Source organism: Anopheles ziemanni, chromosome X (assembly GCF_943734765.1).
Source record: "Anopheles ziemanni chromosome X, idAnoZiCoDA_A2_x.2, whole genome shotgun sequence".
Taxonomy (NCBI): domain Eukaryota; kingdom Metazoa; phylum Arthropoda; class Insecta; order Diptera; family Culicidae; genus Anopheles; species Anopheles ziemanni.
In genome coordinates this window covers 12,093,211-12,115,584 of record NC_080707.1, presented here as the reverse complement: position 1 = coordinate 12,115,584, position 22,374 = coordinate 12,093,211, and the positions used below count along the sequence as shown (strand labels likewise).

Sequence of the window (22,374 nt, the reverse complement as noted above, 5' to 3'; positions counted from 1 at the left end):
ACTGATCACGTTTTAATCACCCTCTCTAGCGTCTGTCGGTCTGTATGTGTGTTTGAACGAAATTCTACCTGCGAATGATATCTGTTCACTTCCGCCGTTCCGTCCGTGTTAAAACTACCGCTACCAGGTATCGGTTCCGTACTTTTCGCTCGTACTTTTCAATGCGAATGTTTTGTAAGTGTCGACTGTATATATTATTTTATATATATTCGGGGCGCATCAGGGCGGAATCCTTCAACTTGTTTTTAAATTTTTGTCACTAATCAATCATCTCGTGAGGAGGTTCGTATGTGTGTGTGGAAGTGTGTGTATGTGTGCGAGTAGTTGGTATGCATGAAGCTGTGATCCATTGGTTCTGTGAACGAAGGTCCAAGCTACAACGCATGACCACCCAGTCGTGAAATCTATCGTCCTGGCCACGCACATAAACACACACGGACGCGCACATACATACGTTCTCTCGCTCTCGTGTCACGGTGCGCATTAAGGTGCATTTTTAATATTTCTCCCCGCTGGAGACGAATGATGGAGCCGACTCGAATGCGGCCCCGTGCCATTAACTTTTGTTCCACTCGAGCGTCGACTGGAAGCTGAGGACGCCGGCGTTGGTCGGGATGTTGTAGAGCTGGTTCTTCAGGTACATCCCGTTGTAGGACTGGTCGACGGCGGCCGCCGCGGCCGCTGAGTAGCTGTGGTGCATGTTGGCGGCGGCCGAGTAGGCGAAGTGATTGTACAGCGACTTGTCGTCTGAGGTAGATACGTGGGAGAAGCTGGAGTTGTTGCCAAGCGCCACACCGCCCATCAGGCTGGCGGAGGACGCGTCCGGTACGCTACCGCCACCGCTACCGCCACCGCCACCGCCGCCAGCGCTGCCACCGTTCGGTCCGCCACCACCCGCGCTCGACTGGCCGGCGTTCGGGAAGGACATCTTGAAGGACATGGAGGCCGGCGAGAGCTGCGCCTGCGGGGCGGACGGATGGCTACCGGTGCCGGGCGGTGACTTGAGCGCGTCCAGGTTCTGGAACGAAGGCTCCAGCGGGTACGTTTTGCTCAGGTAGTTCGAGTTCGAGTCTTCCACGCACATGTTCGAGTCGTAGACGTGCGTCACCAGCGGACCGGTGGACAGGTTCAGCGAGCAGGACGATATGGATGCGTTCTGGACAGCGGCGGCGGCGGCTGCTGCTGCTGCGGCGGCTGCCGCGGCCGCCGCTGCCGTTGCTGCCGACGACGAGCCCTCGGACACTGCCTGCGAGCGCTGCTTCTCCTCCCTTCTCCATTTGGCACGACGATTCGAGAACCAGACCTGTCGAAGAGGATATCAAATCAGCAATCAGAGAGAAGAACGTCTCATAGTAACTTTACAGCAAGCGCATTAAAACTGATCTGCCCCCTTTCTTTTTCTCACAATTACTTACGGGTACTTTGAACTTTAACAAGAGACTGTAGTGTGATTGACACCGAATAATGTCCCAATTGGAATCGTATAAAGCGATCACTAGCTATACAAGTAAAATACATTGAATGACTAAAAGCAAACCATGGGAAATTAGGCCCTTAATAGACGACGAAGGAGTAATAAAGTCCAAATGCACACTAGAGCACATAGTCTTTTTGAAGTACGATGCCAAAACACCGATCATACTACGAAAAATGCACCATGTAACCAACCTAATCCTGGCTTAATATCACGAAAAATAGTTTCATAAAAAAGTAGAATCCGTACTGGTGGCAAATCAACAGCTACATTAAACACGGGAAAAGTAGATGGCAATTCTTTAAAATCATGCGAGCGAAACCAGCTCCTTCTCGGATAACTCGGATTGCCAAAAGCTAGAGCAGCCGCCTATCAAAAACCCTCTTCAATAACAAAAGGAACCAGAAATGTTTAAAAAAATAGAAAATAAAACATTTGCTTATTGGGAAAGAAAACTTTGTAAGGACGTGCAATCCGTTAAGGATAGGACTGCCGAAATTGAAGCCACCCGTATGAAAAAAACCCAGGAAACTAAATAGCAACCAATATACAATTCAACCCTAGGAACCAAAAGAGCTTGTATACTGTAACAGTTAGCTTATGATGATATGATATGATGATATGATTCAACAGTTTTGGGATACAACAATAGAGCAAAAATAAACAACACTCATAAAGGAACTGCTAATTGAAATTCACCCAAAAAGAAAACCACAGGGACGATTACAGTCCATGAGGTTCGGTACATTTGCTGGAGGAATTTCCCGAATTAGGTAATGTAATTTTTCGTGCATGAAAGTAATGTAACATCAGGTCTGCTCAAAATCGTGTTTAAATAAAATCATATGGTGAACCGAACTAAATATGATCAGTATTGTGCAAACCAGCAGTTCTATTAGTAATTTTCTGTGGCAACTAGTTCGGCGATATTTTACCCTAATGTTATGTTAAGTTTTAATAATCCACAAATCAACATCGTTGTAATTTGATAGGCTCAGTTATAAGAAGGGCACACACTACACTTCTAGATATTTGCTCCATCGGCTGTCTAAAAGACCTGTGTTGCAACTTTCTAGTAGTTTTCATGACTAACGAAACAAAAAAGGAAAATTAACCCGATTTCACTTTGGTAAAGAAGCCTAGAGAATTTGATTGCCTAATCACCCGTGTGTCTTACCTGAATTCTAGCCTCCGGTAAATTCGTTTTGGAAGACAGTCGCTCGCGTGAAAACACGTCCGGGTAATGGGTGCGCTCGAACTCCTTTTCGAGAAATTCAATCTGGTCAACAGTGAACGAGGTCCGGTTGCGCTGCAACTTGCGCTTCAAACTGAGCCGCTCCGTGTCGCTGTCGACGAAGCCGGGCGGCTGCTTCGGACCGGAAGTGGCCGGATCAAGGCTGGCAAAGCAGTGCTGCTTCCCGCCAAACTGATGCTTCACCGCCGGCTCGTCCGTCCCCAGTGGTTTCACGTCCGGCTCGGACGCAACCGCAGACGTATTCGCCGCCCGGTAGTTGTCATTGATTCGCAGCACCGACTCGGCACCCTGCTGCATCGACGCCCGGCATCCCTCGCCGTACTTGTAGTGGATGAACGAGGACTCGTTGAGCGACTTGCCCGGCAGGTAGCTGCCGACCACATCGTCGCTGAGCGTGTCTTGCGCGTGCGGCTTTTTGCTGAACTCCTTCTGGGCCGCCAGATTGCGTAGCACTCGGTTGATGGAGGAAACCTGAAGGGTAATGATTGAACATCCGTCACTGTCACGATATGCAGACGAGTTAACACTTACGCTCGGTATGTTCTCCGGTGTGCAGATGCGCTCATTCAGCAGCTTATCACGAATTTCCCAGGCGAAGATGTTTGGGCAGTTGTTTTTGAACTGTGAAATCTTGTTCACCACCTCCGGCGTGGCAACGCGCGGTTTCGAACCGCCGATCGCCCTCGGCCGGATACTACCAGTTTCGTAGTACCTGCGAGGGACAACAGAAAATAGTATAAGAATCAACCGTGCGTTCCTTGTGCTTGTGTGAGCATTCGGGGCTGCCTTACCTGCCGAGGATTTTGCTAACGCACCCATTGGAGACCTGCAGGATTCGCGAAATATCACATGGTCGGGCACCGGCGTGGGCAAGCTCCACGATGCGTTGGCGTGTGGAGTCGGGCAGAGGTCTACCGCCAACGAATATACCTCCCAGTTGGTTCACACCACTGTGACCTGCGTTGGCCGGGTGCGTGGAAATGGGTTTCCGTGGGGAGGGGGTTAAAAGAAACATTAGTCAGTACGGTGGAAAAGGCAATCCCATTCGAAATGAAGCTCACAAAACCGTTAACACAAATACCTATATCACCCATAATGTTCCCCAATCCCCCCGCAAACCAGTTTATGTTCACCGTGGATTTCGCGGGTTGGAAACATCCATTCAAAACGCAATTATTAATCGTAGGCGCAGATCGGAAACGGAAAGCAAACAAATCGCAGAACGGGACGAATAATAATAAAAAAAAGGAGGGCTGTGCCGGAAGGGGGTTTGGATCGAACAAGAAATATCAAACGCATCTTCGGTTACCTTCGTTTTTGTATTCCATGCTGCGGGAAAAAGAAAAAGAGAGCGGAATAGAATCGTATGAACATGGTTGTGTCGTTAGGCCGCCGCGGTTTTGGTTCCTCGTGTTTGGGAACGCTGTTCTACGAACGTTCATGTGAAAACCCACTTCATGTATGTACCAGTCGTATTTTTCGCGTTTTCGTGTTTCATCCCCCGCCTACCACCGCGGCGAGGGACAGGGTTGGGGCATGGTGAAGCGGTGGCCCCGCCAGAAGTTGCCTACTTACTACATCCGGTGGCCGATGCTGGCGCATTTTCCACACCCGACCGAAGCTGCAAGAGGTGCAAGGAGGGTTTTTGGAATTTTCTTTTCTTCTATTTCAAAGCCATGATTGTTTTTTTTCTACCATTTTGCGCAGATGAGGCTCTCTCTTGATTTGTTTCTTGTATTACACCCCCATTGGTGGTATTGCTTTAGCAAACATTAGTATTTTTCAAGAGGAGCCATCTGTGCATGGTCGTTGCTCAAAAGGGTTACATAGTTCATATTCATGCATATATCAGTTGGGAAAATGATTGTGTAGCTTCGCAAACAGAAGTTCGAGGTTGGCCAGTCAAGAATGAAACATTCCTTGGCGTTAAGGTGTAACTCTACGGCTATTACTATCACACATAGGACATCCCTTGTGTGTCGGCTAGTTTGGCGTCTCTTTACTCCGACAACAGAATATTCGACGCATGTGCACATGAGACTCGCAAGAAAGTTACACGCCGTCGGCGACATTGAATTTCAAAATTGGCCGCTATCAACCGAGTCCCAACAATGATTTTTGTAGCGTCGTCAAAAGACACCAAACGGGCTCGGAAACATGGATTAAAAAACGCCATTAGCGCTGCGACTGGCTTTTGTGATTCCAGTTTTGAAGGCATTCAATAACCGCAGGTTGCCAGTAAAAAACGGACCGTATTTGGAGTTGATCGTTGGGGCGCTTCAAATTGCAACCGATCTTCCGTGTCGGTTGGAACACAATATTGCAACAGTGCAGCGGACTTTCGACGGCATTCGAATCGCAGGATTTTCTGCTCTTTACGGTCACAATGCATCCGATGCGAAATCGCAACGGAAGGCCGACGCGGGTTCGCCATACGCATTCCTTTGATTCACACACTGCCTAGCACGGCGCTGTCTTCTAATCGAATGCAAATTAAACGTGAAAATCAGTCATGCGGAAAGGAAATGTTTTCGACCGTGCTTTGGTACGCCGAGCGGACAGCCAGTAAAATACCCACAGCTGGACGGAATCCCCCCGTACCGGATGCGCCTGCTGCAAGTCGAATTATCACCTAAACGGCGGTTTGTTTATGCTGCTGCACATTTTGTTTACCTTGCGTGTATCAGAGCCATTAAATCAAATCTTCACCAAATTTACACTACTGCCGTAAATGAGCACTGCACTGGCTGACGCTGGTTGCGTTTAGACTCGCACGCTCGAATGTCTGGAGCGGGGCAGCCGACTTTACGACAATGAACCGTCTGCGTATACCGGGTAGCTCGTTTGAAATTTACCATTGCTGTGAATACATTGTGCCAGAGTAATATGTATAAATATGTAAATGAATGTAAAAGTAATCAAATTTGCCATTACGAGTGCTCTGCGCGAAAGAAAACCTTAAGCAATGGTAACATTTTTCTCCAGTAGCAGTCAGCTGGAGCACCGAACCCGTCGGCATAAATCGCATCAAGGTGCGTTCCGTCATGCGGGCGCATTTCACGGTTCACACGACACCCTGGGCCCGTCAAATAGATGGCCAGCGCACGGGCAGTACGATCGGAGAGCAAAAAAGGAATCAACAAGAGGGCGAAGGCAAAATGAGAGTCCAAGTTTTAAGCTATGTTAAGTGTAGGTTAATTGTAAAATCATAAATTCAGTAGGAAAATCACAGGTAAATATGTCACCGATTCGTGCGAATCAAAATTTCCCCCTTGCAGGCAACGGTTTGTGCGTGGGCAGCGAAAACGAGACTCTTTGACCCACGAATCTGTTTTCCTCCCTGCGCTGCGAGATGTAGCGATTTTTCACGCCGTTCCCGTCGTTTGTATACCGTTTGTTGCATAGGTCCATAGGTGTGTACGTGCGTGTGGGTGTGGGTATATGAGACGGGTTTCGCCCATATTATGGAGAAGAAAGGGATTTGTTGCAGCGCGGCAGCGTAAAAAGGGTGCAGGAAAATGTTGGGGGAAATCGAAGTCAGAATAACCACACGCAGCTAAAAGGCAGGGTTGGTCCAGGGCCCGTACCGGAGCCTCCACCTAAAGACTGTGCAGCTTCGCTTCGGTGGCGTGTGAGTGTGTGTGTGTTATACTGTGTGCGCTGGAAAGCTTCTCGAGTGAGTTTTCTTCGGGGTGCAGTAGCAGAGATGCGAACGAGTGAGAAGAGCTGGTGAAGTGATGAGAACATAACTGTACTAAAACGACGAGAGCACATCTACTGTGTTGTGTGTGTGTGCGTGTTTGGCTACATTTCTTTGTATACAACTCCAGGGGGAAACCATCTCGGAACCATCAGCATCGCGAGTAACGATACGTACACACTTTCTCACACACACACATACAACAAACTCGCTGTGAGAAGAGGGAAGCTGAACGCTCTCACCATCGTCGTCGTCGTCGTCGAACGCTGGAACGCTTTGCGAACACAGAAATCGAACCAGCCAGAGCCGCGGCCATCACGGGTGCTTTCAAAAGCGTTCCCGTGTTCCGTCGAGGAGCAAGGAAACGGAGAGCGCAAAAGCAAAAAGGTGAAAGCAACGCACGGCGAACGCAAACGGAAATTCGGAATCGAAACAGAACGCACGGGAACAACGGTTTGTTACTGGCCCAATCGGAGTGGCCCGTCGGACGGCGGGGGCGCGCGCGGGTTGTGTGGTGGAAAATCGAAGTGTCCCGGTGCGCGGTGCCGGAAAACTGTGCCGTTGGCCGTGGCAGGGAGCTCCAAGAATGACGGGATAGCACCGAAGCTGCATATGGTTTTGAGGTTCGTACTACCACGCAACAGAGCGAGCGAGCAAGCGACAGAGAAAGCGAGGAAGGGCACAGAGGAGGGAAAAAATACGGGGGGTAGGGAGAGGTAATGCACACACCGCCATGGTCGTCGCGGGGTTCAACATAGTAATATCGCAGGCCGCGCGTCTGTTCGATATTCGATTGGTAAGATTTGTAGCTCGATCGAATAATGGTAAAATGTGGAAAGGAACGAATGGCAGTGGAAGTAAAAACAGGCAGTCCGACTCCTAAACGGAGGTGTTCCCCCGGAGATAAGCAGATTGTGCAGCACCCAGTGTTAGCAAGCGAGGGGTAAAATCGGGACCGAAACCCACAAAACCGGAAAAAGACGAAGAAAACTGTAGCCGTGGAAAGTGTGTGCGCTATGGAGAACAATGTTACATCGCATGACGAAACCATGATGGACGTTGCCATCCCTCGCATTCCAGTCGCACATATAGTGTGTGCATCACACACATGGGGGAGGAGGTGGCACAACAAATGGCGTGAAAAAGGCGTGATCAGCCCGAATCAGCGCGAGTGGAGGTCGCTGTAACCCGTCGCAGTCCTAGCGAGCAAAGCAAGCAAGAGCAAACGTTCCCCTGTTATAATAAGATGGACAAAAACTTGGTGGAAAATTAAAACCGAACCACGCACGACAAAGCGGCGACATGAACTTTCACGTCGCTGGTCAATGGGCGAAACAAGAAAAAACGCTTATTAAACGTGCATTCTCGTCCAGCCAGGATAGAGGTTACAGTTGGTGATTTCTCTGTAACCAAGTAAACTGTCCCCTCCCCCACCATCATTCTTGTACCCACCCACGCGGCTACCGGAAGTGCATCCGATACGATAATCCTTCCGCGTTGCAAGCAATCCGATTGCTCGTGAGTGTGTGTTTGTGTATGTGCGCGTATCTTTGGACTCTATTTACTTCACAAGCATGTTATCGCACGGTGCAAGTGCAACTTCAGCATGCAGCTGGTCCCCCTCCCACTCGGTTCTAGCAAGAGCTGAAGTTTACAATTAGTTGCCCTTCTTCTCTAATAATGGATTTCTTCATCCACATTGAAATAGTAGTAGGGCGACATTGTTTTTTTTTCTGGAAGAGAATCAGTCCCTTGGTTTTGGCTGGATGGCGAAAGCAATCGAAATGGCAGCATTACGTTGGGTGGACGGACGGTGTGGTGGACGGAACGGCGGGAAAGTCAGCAAAACCCCTCTTCCCGGAGATGACACAAGCCGCTCAACAATCAACAATGAACCGCGAAACACGAACAACAAAACCCCCCCCTTTGGTCACGATCAACCACGAGAACGGGCGAGGGGATGCGTGATCGACCATCAACCGAACCGTTTCCCAGCCGAACATAATCTTCACAAACGGCGTCGCTGGCCGCGGAGGAGGTGTGGGGAGGAGCTGATAATGCAGCCGCAATAGTGCGCTGATAATGCCATCCGTCCACACACGCCGACCGGACACAAGATACGATTGCACTTGCATCGCCCCAGCATCCATTTGCGCTTCTGCCCACGCAAAACGGCCCGCGCAACGGCCTCAAGATTGCTTCCACTGCTGTGTGTTGGGGGTCTTTTTTTCTGTTACTCATATGCCCAGTTTACAGGGACCCTCCCTCCCTCTGACCCAAACCACCCTCGGAAGCATCTCGGGCGAAGGGCGATGCAGCTGCGATGCTGGTTAATATTCAATTGAACACACTGTGGAGTCTGGAGGCGAAAGAAGCAAACGGGAAATGAAAAGACAGCAGCAAAAGACCTTGGCACCGGCACGAACCGCATGCTGAACTGTCAAAGATGGACAAATATTAACTCGACTAATGCGGAAACGGCTGTTAGGTGCAATCGATTGACAAAAGAAACCCTGGCCACAGAAGGGGGTGAGGGATTAAGCGGTTAACGCACAGAAGATCATCCCAGCATATGCGAGTGTTTTCGTATGGAATTTGCCAAGGAATTTGATTCGCAACAACGGGTTTATTCTAGAAGTTTGCTCTTCCATGCATGCGTAAAGGTTTAAACTTTTTACAACCCAACCGTAGGTGTGTTGTCATGTTCCACCAAATTCCCTACCGTCCGGTGCTGTTTACACATCGATCTGATATGGTAACCAAACAAGAGTCCCCTTATCAGGCGTGTTCCGTCGGGAACATTCCTGTGGGGCAAGTGTTTCAACCTGAGTCATCTGCTTCCCACTTCGTGATGTCACCTTCTGTGTGACTCGAGCTGCTATTTTAAGTACCTTAATTTTGCCGATGATTGCGCGATACGCTCCTCAAAACCAAAACAAAGAAAAACGAGCAAATTCAAAGATGATTTGAAACGATTACGATTTCAACCTTTGTTACATGATTCATGTTTTATGTAAAAACATTGCTTGGAGCGTCAATTGCATTAAAATAATAGAAGGAAGGCGTCTTTTAATTTCGCTATAGCTATCATGTTGGCAATTAAAGGGACGGTCCTTAATTTCCCAATTGTAGCAAAATTATCCACTAATAGAGTCCTTAGTCTATGTGTTGGTTTTGTGATATTGGAAGTCCATTTGGAAAAGAGCTTTTTGATAAAAATATAACGGGTCGTTTTAGAGGACTTTAAATACGCAAAACCAAAACAAAGCAAAAATTTAGATTTCGGCATCTAAAAACTAAAAACAAATTCAATGTTGAAACTTTGTTATGCTTTATGTGTAAGCATTTCATTGAAGCATCAGTTGCAAAAATTAAATGAAATGGCATCTTCTGTTTTTGGTAGAGCTACTTTTTGACAAAATTCTTTCGAATTTGTATACGGGATGATCAACTAAAATTGTAGCAAAATTATTCATTTATTAAAGTAATTAGTCTATGTAATCTGTTAAGTATGGTGCAGATGATCTTATCTAAAATCATAATGGAACATTTATGCCTTTCTATATCAATCATCTTTGTGGCAAATTCTTTGTGTGGAAGTCCATTTGGAAAAGAGCTTTTAGTTCAAATTATAACGACTTGTCGCTAGAGGACTTTAAATCCTTGCGCTGCTGGCCAACGTGCAATTACTCCTGCAGAAAATGTTGTTTGCAGCCAGGGTGCTAATAAGGCGTATGCAAACGCATCCATTTGCTGGCTCTTTACAACAATGATGGGGGTTAAACGAATGGGCTCGCCTCGTCCTCTCCCGCTTTCTTGATAATGGTTTCCCCGAACGGTTTTAATCGTCTCGGATTATATACAACAGCATACGCGATGTGCATCGCAACAATCGACGCGAGTGGACTTCTGGATGGGTGGGCTTGCATTAAAACCATTTGAATGCGCTTGCAGGCGGTACTTAATCCGTCGCTTCTCTGCCGGAAAGTCATCACACGTTGCAGCCGTAGGAGGAGAGATTTTCTTTAACGGCATTCCCAAGGTTACCTCGTCGATAGCTTCGATACCCGGTGGCTGCAGTTCATCCTTTCAGTAGCACAACCAGTCGCCAGAACGGTCAGTGATAGTGGAGTAGTCGACGGAAACTTTGAACTGTGCGTCAGACCAACACCAAAGCTTTTATGAGAAGAGTTTTCAAGGCGGAAGGAGTTTGTACCGTTGGATTATCGGTTTACCTTTCCAGTCCTAAGTGATTTATATTTACCAACGATAACAATGTGGTTACTTTTCGTTACTTCAAATAAGTATGCAGGTGGTTTATTGGAAACAGTTAGCTTCCTGTCATTCGGTGATCCCATTTTGTGCTATTTCGTCAAGTCAATCTTAAATCTTGCTTGACATTTTTTGACTTCGCTTACTACATCAGTTTTGGGTTTGTGGTAGAAATTGTCGATGCTGAAATATTTCTTACACATTTCGTTTGCAAAGGTGTTACAGAAGCATACAATGTCGTCTTCTTCAACTTTTGTCGACTTATAAATATTTCTTTTCACAATTGCTCTTATATTTCGGTTGTCAAGTTTAGAAAACCTATATTGAAAAGCAATAGTAGTCGTTTGTGTGAAACTAAAATAATTCAATCTTAAATCTACATTCTCTTAAGTTAAGTTACAATTTGTTGTAAAGCTTTTATCTTCAAATGCATCATCCTATCTAGTTGTTGTTTTAAGGGCAGAACTTGTAAGCTTACAATGCCTTTTCTCCGCAAAATTCTATGCCACCCCAATGGCCACCAACATTGCAACGAAAAACTTAGTAGCCGGGTCCGTAATTGCCATTATTTCGCGATGAGATGTAATATTAACTGAAGGGGCGAGAGCGTAGCAAGATTGGGATAAAAAAGAAAATGGGAAAACTCTGCCTAGCCCTTCCGAGGAGCCAAGGAGTGTGCTCTCCGGAGGTGATGATGATGATGACGGTGGCAATCTTTAGCCTTACGCCCCGAAATCTTTGCCGTCGTGCAAACAATTGTTGCAACGGGGTTTGGCGAACTCTTAACACGGGCTTCCTCCCGTTTTTCCAGCCGGGGTTGGTCGTTTTTTTTTCTCGTTATTTTTGGATTGTGTGTGTTCTCTTCTCTCTGGGTCGGAAAAGTTTGCAACGGGGTGGGTGGAGGATGTAATGTAAGTGTCCTTCCTGTCCAGGAGCGACTCGACAGTAATGCCTGCGAGCCTGTGGAACACCCTATGTGCGCATGCGTGTACCGGGCGCACACTCGTACACACACACACACACAGCCCTTGCTCGCGAGATGTGCAATCTCAAATGTGGGTTTTTGTGGGCTTGGGTTGGAAAGGTAAGGGGGAAATAAGGGCAGGAGTTCGTTACTAGGCGCACTTTTGGCTCTCAGGGAGGGAAAAGCAGTTACTTTCGCTCGTTCGTTCTCTCTCCCCGCGAAGCCGGGGCGTAGGGTTAGCCGCTTTTCCCGAGCGCTGCCAGTGCTCAGCCGAAAGAAGAGTGTCAGCAAAAGGGCGCAGGAAGTCCTACCGATGGACAAAGCACTGGCGACTGGTAACTTTTGTGCTTCACTTCAGTAACGGTGACATTTGGTGTCGCCTGTGTGCTCGGTGCCGTGTCCTTAGAGCATGCCCCGGCGTCCGGCGAAAGGCACGACAGTGACAGGAAGGAACGGCGAAGAACGGCTCCCGAAAGAACCAAACACATTTGTAATGGGAAACTTTACAGCAACCACCACCCCAACGTAACCCGGCAAAGGACTGGCTCCCTTCAGGCTTCTCTGGTGGAAAATTGGAAGGAAACCCTGACGGGGCGATGTCATCGTCGGTACATCTTGCCTGGTAGCAAACTTTCCTATGTAAATGTCAATGCTTACATCGGACACACGCACACACACACACACAGCACAGCAAAGTACAGTGGTTGATTTCCGTCCGGTTTCCAGGTTTTACCCCAAAAGCCAGCTTTAGCAAATGTTGTTGCAAACCGCATCATAATCGCATCGCCCACTAACGCTCGGGTTGGTTTCGTTTCGTTGCAGAGCATCATAGTAATGGAGCGGTTCCAGAGCTACGGCATCATCCTCATCATCCTCATCGGCGTACTCTGTGTCCAACCGCAGGCCAATCATAATTTCCCATCGAAGGGAAACCACAATGCCACAGACCTTAGCAGTCGACTAGTTAGTCAAATAGTTTTTAATTCTACACTCAACCACCTGGCGGTGGACCGAAGCACTGGAAGTGTAAGTAACCGTCAACATGTCAACATCCAGCTCAGAACGAAGGAGGAGAGGTCTTCTAACACATTATCCCGACTCGCTTTCCTTCGTTTCGCAGGTCTACGTCGGAGCGGTGAACAAACTATATCAGATATCAAATGATCTGAACATCCTGACGGCCGTCACGACCGGGCCGCAGAATGACTCGTACGAGTGTACGATCCTGGAGTGTCCGGGTGGCGCCGTCAAGCAGCCGATGGACAACGTAAACAAGGTGCTGCTGATCGACAGCAACGCGAAGAACCTGATCGTGTGCGGCTCGCTGTTCCAGGGCATCTGCCACATACGCAACCTGCACAACATCAGCATCGTCGACCAGGAGGTGCTGGAGGCGGTGGTGGCGAACACGGCGAACGCCAGCACGGTCGCGTTCATTGCGCCCGGCCCGCCACTGCCGTCCGCGTCGACGGAGAACAACGTGCTGTACGTGGCGGTCACGTTCACCGGCAACTCGCCGTACCGCAGCGAGATACCGGCGGTGTCGTCGCGTAGTCTCGCCCGCGACCGGCTGTTCCAGCTGGCGGCGAGCGCCGTCACAACCGGCACGCGCGTCTTCGTCAACAACTACGCGCGCGAAACGTACATCATCAACTACGTGTACGGCTTCAGCTCGGAGCGGTTCTCGTACTTCCTCACGACGCAGTACAAGAGCAGCTCACACTACGCTTCGAAGGAGCGCATCACGAAGCTGGTGCGCATCTGCCAGGACGACTCGCACTACCACTCGTACACGGAGATCCCGGTCGACTGCACGAGCAAGGACGGCACCAAGTTCAAGACGGTGAGCGCCGCGTACGTGGGCAAACCGGGCCACGAGCTGGCCCAGAGCCTCGAGATCACGCCGAACGACGACGTACTGTTCGCCGTGTTCGATGCGACCACCGTCAACCGGTCGGCGCTGTGCGTGTACTCGCTGAAGGCGATCCGCAAGAAGTTCATGCACAACATCAAGAAGTGCTACAACGGGGAGGGTCTGCGCGGGCTCGACTACATCTCGCAGAATATGGCGTGCATCGCGACCAAGCTGCAGACGATCGGCGAGGACTTCTGCGGGCTGGACGTGAACTCGCCGCTCGGTGGGGAGCAGGCGGTAGCCTCGCTCGCCGTCATACTGTCCGAGGAGCGCATGACCTCGGTGGCGGTGACGGCCACGTCCAACTTCACGGTCGTGTTCATCGGCACCGAGACGGGCCAGCTGAAGAAGATCGTCATGGAGTCGTCCACCTCCGCCATGCAGTACGCGATGATGAACGTCGATCTCGGCTCGCCGATCCAGCCGGACATGTACCTCGACCCGGAGCACGACGACCTGTACTTGATGTCCAAGTACAAGCTGTTCAAGATCCGCATCTACGACTGCTCGGTCTACACCACCTGCCACGCCTGCTTGTCGGCGAAGGACCCGTTCTGCGGCTGGTGCTCGCTCGAGAACAAGTGCAGCCGGAAGTACGAGTGCCAGGACAGCTCGAAGGATCCGCTCTCGTGGCTCAGCTACAAGTCGGGCAAGTGTACCACCATCACGAGCGTTACGCCGCACCAGCTGCAGCGCACCACCGCCCGCACGCTCGAGCTCATCATCGAAAACCTACCGAATCTGAAGGAACCGCTCGTGTGTGCCTTCACCTTCGCCAGCATGGAGAAGCCCATCATCACGAACGCGACCAAGAAGCGCAACGGCGTCAACTGCACAACACCACGGACCGATCTGCTCCCACAAATTGGCTACGGAGAGAGTGAGTACCCGCTACGATATTTTTTACAAACATCCATAAACTGTGTTACTTTTTAATAACAATGTTACAATGGCTTACAATGATTTGTTTGCTCTCAATCAAAATTGGGAGTGATAAATTGGTCATGTTTTGAATGACAATCTTTATTATATTATATCGTATTTTTGTACTCTTACAAAATTCGTGATTGTTTCTGATTAAAACCCCTTTTTTAATGGCATCCAAACTTTTACTTAACTATCAATATAATGGTTTAAAATAAGTTTCGATAGTCTTTTTATAGATTTCGAAATCGTTTTGCAATTGCTGATTTACCTCGACTTTAATGTTGGTTATGTTTTGATAACATTAATGAATCCAATGGATATTGTCAGTATATTACTAAAAATAATTACAAGACCCATTGTAGTTTCATGTGAATTAGTTTTGAAATTGTCTCATCGTATTTTGACTCTGAATTTGTGGTTAAAATCACCATAACTGTTTGGGATGCGCTTGATTCTGTTCGGAACAATTCAACTTTGCTTTGTCGGTTTAAACATATTTAATAACTCCTCTCAGATTACCTATTAAGAAAAAAAGCAGTTATGCGCTTTTGATAGTGTTTTCATTATGAAAACTGTGTACAAATAAAGGTTTACTTCTACTTTAAGTTTTAAGGAAAACACATAATAATTAATTACTGATTATTGTCAGCATATTATTAAGATTAGGCAAATCATCTCAGGTGGACAAAGTCCCACACCAATGTAACATATTTCCAACAAAACCGTCAACATCTCATGCTTTTTCGTAGAGTTTTCTCGTTCCTATTTCTTGTTTCGTCACACCTAATGTTTGTGTCGTTTCGTTTGTATACAGACCACTTCAATGCAACGCTCTCGATCAAGACATCCCAAGGACCGGACATCGTATCGACGACGTTCACCTTCTTCGACTGCAGCACCCACTTGTCGTGCACACAGTGCGTTTCGTCCAAGTTCCCGTGTGACTGGTGCGTGGAGGCGCACCGGTGCACGCACGACACCGCGGAGAACTGCCGCAATGACATCCTGGTGACCGGCATCAGCCGCATCGGACCGAGCTACCGCTCCGGGCCCGGCTTCTGCCCGACGATCAACGTGACCGGCGACGGCTCGGAGATCCTGGTGCCGGCCGGCTCGAAGAAGTCGGTCAAGGTGAAGGTGCACATCATCGGCCAGTTCATCGTGCAGACGCGCTTTGTGTGCCAGTTCAACGTCGAGGGCCGCGTGACGAGCGTCAACGCGCAGCTGCTCGGCGACACCATCTACTGCGACGCGATGGAGTTCACCTACACCGCCAAGACACCCAAGCTGAACGCGACCTTCGCGGTCATCTGGGGTGGCTCGAAGCCGCTGGACAATCCGAACAACATACACGGTACGTATGCCGTTGTGTGGCTGCTTTTTGGATGTGCTAAATCTTTGTTTCTCCTTATACAGTTGTCATTTACCGCTGTCGGGACATGTCGGACAGCTGCGGCGTGTGCCTGGCGCTGGATGAGAAGTACAAGTGCGGTTGGTGTTCGTCGTCCAATACGTGCGAGGTGGAGGACCAGTGCGGCATCTCTGGAAAGGTGGAGGGCCAAAACAAGACCGACTGGCTGAACAACCAGCAGACGTGCCCGAACCCGGAGATCCACTCGTTCGATCCGAAAACGGGCCCGTGGGAGGGCGGCACCAACATCACCATCCGCGGCATCAACCTGGGCAAGAAGTTCGAGGACGTGTACGGCGGCATCAAGATCGCCGGCATCGACTGCATGCCGTTCCGGGAGCTGTACGTGCAGACGAAGGAGATCGTGTGCAGCGTGGACGGGCCGGGCGTCAAGACCCATCGGTCCGGGCGCGTCGTGGTGCAGATTTCCGACTTCCGCGGCGAGTCGGCGAACGACTTCGAGTTCGTCGATCCGGAAATCGAGAACTTCGAGCCAAAGCACGGACCGATCGCGGGCGGCACCACGATCAAGATTATCGGCAAGTACCTCAACACGGGCAGCCGCGTGCGGGCGCTGCTCGATCAGCACCCGTGCGAGATCCTCAGCACCAACGACCGGGAGGCAACTTGCCGGACCACCGCCGTGCCCAACCAGATGCAGGGCAAGCTGAAGATGGTGTTCGACAACGGGGTGCGCGAGCTCAACGGCGACCTGTTCGAGTACGTGCCGAACCCGTACATCGAGTACGTCACTTCCGGTGACATCGGGCAGAGCAAAACGGCAAAAGGTAATTGAGGATGCCGTTTGTTTTTCAATCGTTTGAATCGTTTAAATCGTTAAATCACTGGGTTGAGAAAGAAACAATTTTAGTTTATATATTCTCTAGGAACTGGTACACGCGAGCGCCTTTTTACTGAGAAATCTCATATTCTGGGAAATCCGGTTTTAATACGCTGAAATCTGGAAGATGTTTATTTTTTTAACGTAAATAAAGCGCATGTGCTAGGAGGCTGTTTTGATGACCTGCTTATTCTCAAGAATCAGCTCGATAGATTAGAGATTCATTATCTTTGAAAAACATTCTCCCATTATGCACTGCAGCAAAGTTCGAAAGCCTGTTTAAAAAAAGAAGAGAAAATAATCGTATCATGAAACTGATAAGATTAAATTTTTATATTTTTGTTTCTGAGTTCTGGGTTGCAGGATGGTCTTATTATTAAAACAATTCTGATAAATATTTTCTTCTTGATTGTGTTTGATATATATACCTCTTGATTGCTTAAATAAGAATATTTATATCAAATAATTAAATATTATTTTTCATCAAAAATAGGAACTTATTTTACGAAAACAATGTTTTATATACTGATATGTTGAAACGCGAGTTTAGCGTACTTAAAATGTTTCTTCCCACAATCAGTTTTGATGATGTTCTCTTCTCGAAACATGATTCGCTGTGTACTTTTCGTTTTGTGAATCTTCCTGGTTTATTTTCATCTTCCAAGGAGGTGTCGTTTAAAAAACCTATATTTCTCTTGTGTCTCCGCATATTTTGTTTTCCGTGCAGTATTTAAACGTACGGAAAAATGTGAAAACATTTAATTTTTTTTCATAATCTCATCTTAATCCACTGCTTAAAGACATAATATCAACATTTTTGTGTTAAGTTACGTTCTATAATTTGACTTATTTTATCAGATAAATGCACACGATTCACATCGACGAAAACCCAATGTTTTTTGTTCTTAGGTATTCCGGCCGGTGGCATTAAAATGGCGGTGCACGGGCGAAACTTTGGCTCAATACAGCGACCGCAGATCTACGTGTATTACGACGGGCAGATCTCGCTGAACGAGTGCATCACCATCAATCCGCAGCTGATGGAGTGCTACTCGCCCAAGATTGACCTGCAGGACGACGATCCGTTCCGGAACTCGGACGAACCGCTCAAGCTCGAGTACGGCTTCATCATGAACGACGTGATGAGCGTGCGCAACCTTTCGTCCAAGAGGAACACCTACTTCGAGCTGTACCCGAACCCGACGTACCAGAAGTTCGACGAGGTGAAGCTCTTCAACAGCGAGTACCTGACGATCAACGGCAAGAATCTGGATCGGGCGTGCAAGGAGAGCGACGTGGTGGTGAAGATCGGCGACAATGCGGTGTGCAACATCACGTCGCTGTCGCGCCAGCAGGTCACCTGCCGTCCGCCGATGGATCCGGACGCGAAGAAGGTGCACGTGAAGGTGCTGGTCGGCAACTCGCTGCAGTTTGACATCGGCTACATGGTGTACTCGTCGGCAGGCATTCTGACCAGCTTCAGCAGCAATACGATCACGTGGTTCGTGGTCGTCGGCATTGCGGTGTTCCTTTCGATCTTCGTCGCGCTCGTCGTGGCGTACCGGAAGAAGACTAGCGAGAACAACCGCGTGCTGAAGAACATGCAGGAGCAGATGGACATCCTCGAGCTGCGGGTGGCGGCGGAGTGCAAGGAGGCGTTCGCCGAGCTGCAGACGGAGATGACGGACCTCGGCGGCGACATCACGTCCGGCGGTATCCCCTATCTCGACTATCGCACGTACGCGATGAAGATTCTCTTCCCGAACCACGACGACCACGTGGTGCTGCAGTGGGAGAAGCCGGAGCTGCTGCGCAAGGAGAAGGGCCTGCGCCTGTTTGGCCAGCTGGTGATGAACAAAACGTTCCTGCTGCTCTTCATTCGGACGCTCGAGAGCAATCGCTACTTTTCGATGCGTGAGCGCGTGAACGTCGCGTCGCTGATCATGGTGACGCTGCAGAGCAAGCTCGAGTACTGCACCGACATCCTGAAGACGCTGCTGGCCGAGCTGATCGAGAAGTGCATCGACGGGAAGTCGCACCCGAAGCTGCTGCTGCGCCGCACCGAGTCGGTCGCGGAGAAGATGCTGTCGGCGTGGTTCACCTTCCTGCTGTACAAGTTTCTGAAGGAGTGCGCCGGCGAGCCGCTGTACATGCTGTTCCGCGCGGTCAAGGGCCAGATCGACAAGGGTCCGGTGGACGCGATCACGCACGAGGCGCGCTACTCGCTGAGCGAGGAAAAGCTGATCCGGCAGATGATCGAGTTCAAGGTGATCACGGTGTACGCGAGCATCACCCAGCCGCCGATCCTGTGCAATAATATCGAGATGATTCCAACAAATACAGAAAACATTCCGGTGAAGGTGCTCGACTGCGATAGCATCGGCCAGGTGAAGGAGAAGTGCCTCGACACGATCTACAAGGCGATCCCGTGGAGCCAGCGGCCGCGCAAGGAGGACCTCGACCTCGAGTGGCGCACCGGCGCCACCGGGCGCCTCATCCTGTACGACGAGGACGCCTCGTCCAAGACCGACGGCGAGTGGAAGAAGCTGAACACGCTGCACCACTACCGCGTCAGCGAGGGATCCTGCCTCAGCCTGGTGCCGAAGGAGAGCTCCATCTACAATATCACGCTGCTCGGCGAGAAGTACTCGGAGAAGATCCCCAAGTACGAAACGCTAAACATATCCAAGTTCGTGTCACCGTCGCCCCCGTTCAGTCGCGCCGGCAGCCCCATGAACGTCGACCTGCAGGAGAACAGCCTCAAGTACTGGCACCTGGTGAAGCACCACGATAGCGACGGCTCCAAGGAAGGCGAGCGGGTGAACAAGATGGTTTCCGAGATCTATCTCACTCGGCTGCTAGCCACCAAGGTAGGGTTCAACAACGCGAGGGTCACATCCCCCACCATTTCGTTAACACACTTCCAACCGCCTGGTTTTTCTTCTTCATCTCTCCCCTCCGTAGGGCACGTTGCAAAAGTTCGTCGACGATCTGTTCGAAACCATCTTCAGCACGGCTCACCGCGGCTCCGCACTGCCCCTAGCAATAAAGTACATGTTTGATTTTCTAGACGATCAAGCGCTTTTACATGGAATTACCGATCCGGAGGTTGTGCATACCTGGAAGAGTAACAGTTTACCGTTGCGGTAAGTGATCGAACGCTTAGCGAGTTAACGTGGCATGTATCATGAGTCGAAATGCAATTAACTTTAATTCATTCAGGTTCATTCAGGTCCTAACAAAAAAAATCAAATAAGGTGCAAATAAGTTTTTGAACTTTATTATGCCTTTTTTATAAAAATTGAGCGCCCTATAAAGCGAATCTCTAGTAGCATTTGAATTGGTTCTATATCTGCTTTTTAAAGTGCTGAATAATTTCAACATATTTAAACCTTTTTATAGATAGTTATAAAACTGAATTATTATTCTTAATGAGATTTAATGATATATCATCAAAAATCAACATATAGCAACATATTGTGTCGAAGAATCATTTTGTCGCATTCAATTTAGTTTGTTTCTATTTAGGGTAAACCTCTTTAAGCTCGGGGAACTCAATGCCAAAACCCGGGGCATGATTTTCGGATGCACTTACATTTTTTTCAAATATCAATTTCTTTTCTTTCCTTCTCTTCCCAACAGTTTCTGGGTGAATCTCATAAAAAATCCTAATTTCGTATTCGATATTCATAAGTCCAACATCGTGGACTCTTGCCTTTCGGTTGTGGCTCAAACCTTCATGGATTCGTGTTCTACGTCGGATCATAGGCTAGGTAAGTAATGCGGGCGCTCGGTGTGTTTCGAACCCGTTTCCGGTACTGATGTTCTTTTGGTTTGTTTTTTTCTTTCGTCCGCCTCCACAGGGAAAGATTCGCCCAGCTCAAAGCTTTTGTACGCTAAGGATATTCCATCGTATCGCGAGTGGGTCGAGCGTTACTACAACGATATCCGGGAGATGTCCGCCATCTCCGACCAGGATATGAATGCGATGCTCGCCGAAGAATCTAGGGTATGTTGAAGCGCGCTCGATAGTCGATGGTGCAGATGCGCACGGACAATGCATTTACTGTTCTTTCTCTGTGTGTTTTTTTGTCTTGTTTCAGTTGCACTTGACCGAATTTAATACCAACTGCGCCCTACATGAGCTTTATCAGTACGCGGTAAAATACAACGAGCAACTGACTGTCACCCTCGAGGAAGATGAATTCTCCCAGAAGCAGCGGTTGGCTTTCAAGCTTGAGCAGGTGCACAGTATCATGTCCGCGGAGTGATCCGTTTGACGTGAGACAAGCGCGAGGGGGGAGTTATGGGAGGGAAATTAAAATGTAGTGCGAAACAAAAAAAAATAATCTATGTATAGATGGTAAGCTACCAGTATGGTTTTGAAGCGAGACGGGGCAGGAGACATACGCAGACATTCATAACAAACAAAAAATACAAACAAAAAAAAATATTGTATGGGATATTCATGTTGTGAGCCAGGGGAAAATTGTGGGGCGGGAATACAAATACAAAAACAAACAAGAAACAGAAGTAATCCGTATATGGAGTGAATACAAAACAAAAAGTATAAAAAAAAACCTTTAAAAAAAACGCAACCAACCATCTGTCTAATACACCATGTGAAACTATGTCAAGGGAGCGCGTACGACAAACGAAACGAAAATAATGTCAAGCAAGGAAGCAAAATATCATGTTTTTAAGAAAACGTCATACATCGCTTTTGATTAACTGTAAACAAATGCAAGCAAAAAAAAAGGAGTAAACGAATGGTAACTGGAGTGGGTGGAGGTGAGGAGAGAAGTGGAGCAGAATAGGGAGCGGAAGGCTCCGGGAAGCGAGTAATTAGGTGTGGTACCAGCGAGAAACGAACAAAAAGATCCAGGAGCAAGGATATTAATCAGTTAGCGATATCGGCACTCTGCATACGGAATATCTTAGACATTTGTGCATGCATACTAATCAATTCCCCCACCTCGGGGGCGCGAAAACGGGCGCAACGGATGAATTCAAACCAGTCACACGCGAGGAAGAGAAAAGAAAAGAACACAATCGCTGCAGTACACTCTCGAAAGGCGAAACACTGAAACGAAATTCGATAGGACGCTGCGAACAAAAACTGAAATGAACTCATCAAACTCGACTGCTCACGACTGCAACAAGCACTGAATATGTCTTCAGAGAGAATAAACAAAAAAAAAACGTATGTCTAAGCGCGTGACGACGGTGGAATATTGAAGTAAAAGAAAAAAAAAGTCTTGAATGTAATTTCAACAGTGTCTCGTATAGCTCAAGAAGGAAACGAAGGAAAAAAGTCTAAATGTAATAAAAATGACAACTGTGTAATTGATGTGTTATAAGTTATTACTAAAATATAAGCCGATGATTTTATTAGTAAAGGTCTAGTGCGTTTTACTTCGTCCGAAACGAAACGCGCTGCAGGATCAGTAATCGAGTGGTCGTTGTAGTTGAAGGTTAGCGCCAACGTCAAATGTTAGCAACAATGTAATTTCGCTTTTTTATTTTATAAGTTTGACCTCATTCAACGAAAAGAACAGGATTGTACATGAAATATTTACTACACTGTGCACACTATCTTATGTTTTGTTTCGTAT

The 22,374-nt window shown here is 48.3% G+C and overlaps 2 protein-coding genes across 3 annotated transcripts; one reads left to right on the top strand and one right to left on the bottom strand.

Moving 5' to 3' along the window:
- Positions 1–556: 556 nt before the first annotated feature.
- On the bottom strand, positions 557–5,422 carry LOC131290852 (paired box protein Pax-6-like). Its single transcript, XM_058320037.1, has 6 exons — positions 5,403–5,422; positions 4,039–4,058; positions 3,521–3,686; positions 3,261–3,441; positions 2,652–3,200; positions 557–1,303 (listed from the first exon to the last, which is right to left on the bottom strand). Exons 1-6 carry the CDS (start codon positions 5,420–5,422, stop codon positions 557–559), a joined length of 1,683 nt encoding a protein of 560 aa, XP_058176020.1.
- Positions 5,255–22,136, top strand: LOC131290851 (plexin-A2). 2 transcript variants are annotated; one of them, XM_058320034.1, is made up of 11 exons: positions 5,821–5,961; positions 12,488–12,691; positions 12,786–14,460; positions 15,322–15,861; positions 15,924–16,706; positions 17,669–19,424; positions 19,476–19,629; positions 19,724–19,905; positions 20,402–20,532; positions 20,623–20,768; positions 20,863–22,136. In XM_058320034.1, exons 2-11 carry the CDS (start codon positions 12,500–12,502, stop codon positions 21,028–21,030), a joined length of 5,727 nt encoding a protein of 1,908 aa, XP_058176017.1. In that variant the 5' UTR covers positions 5,821–5,961; positions 12,488–12,499; the 3' UTR covers positions 21,031–22,136. The 2 variants fall into 2 exon arrangements, with proteins under 2 accessions (XP_058176018.1, XP_058176017.1); XM_058320035.1 differs by lacking the exons at positions 5,821–5,961; positions 12,488–12,691 and adding an exon at positions 5,255–5,266 and having other exon boundaries at positions 13,851–14,460; positions 17,669–19,629.
- Positions 22,137–22,374: the final 238 nt, after the last annotated feature.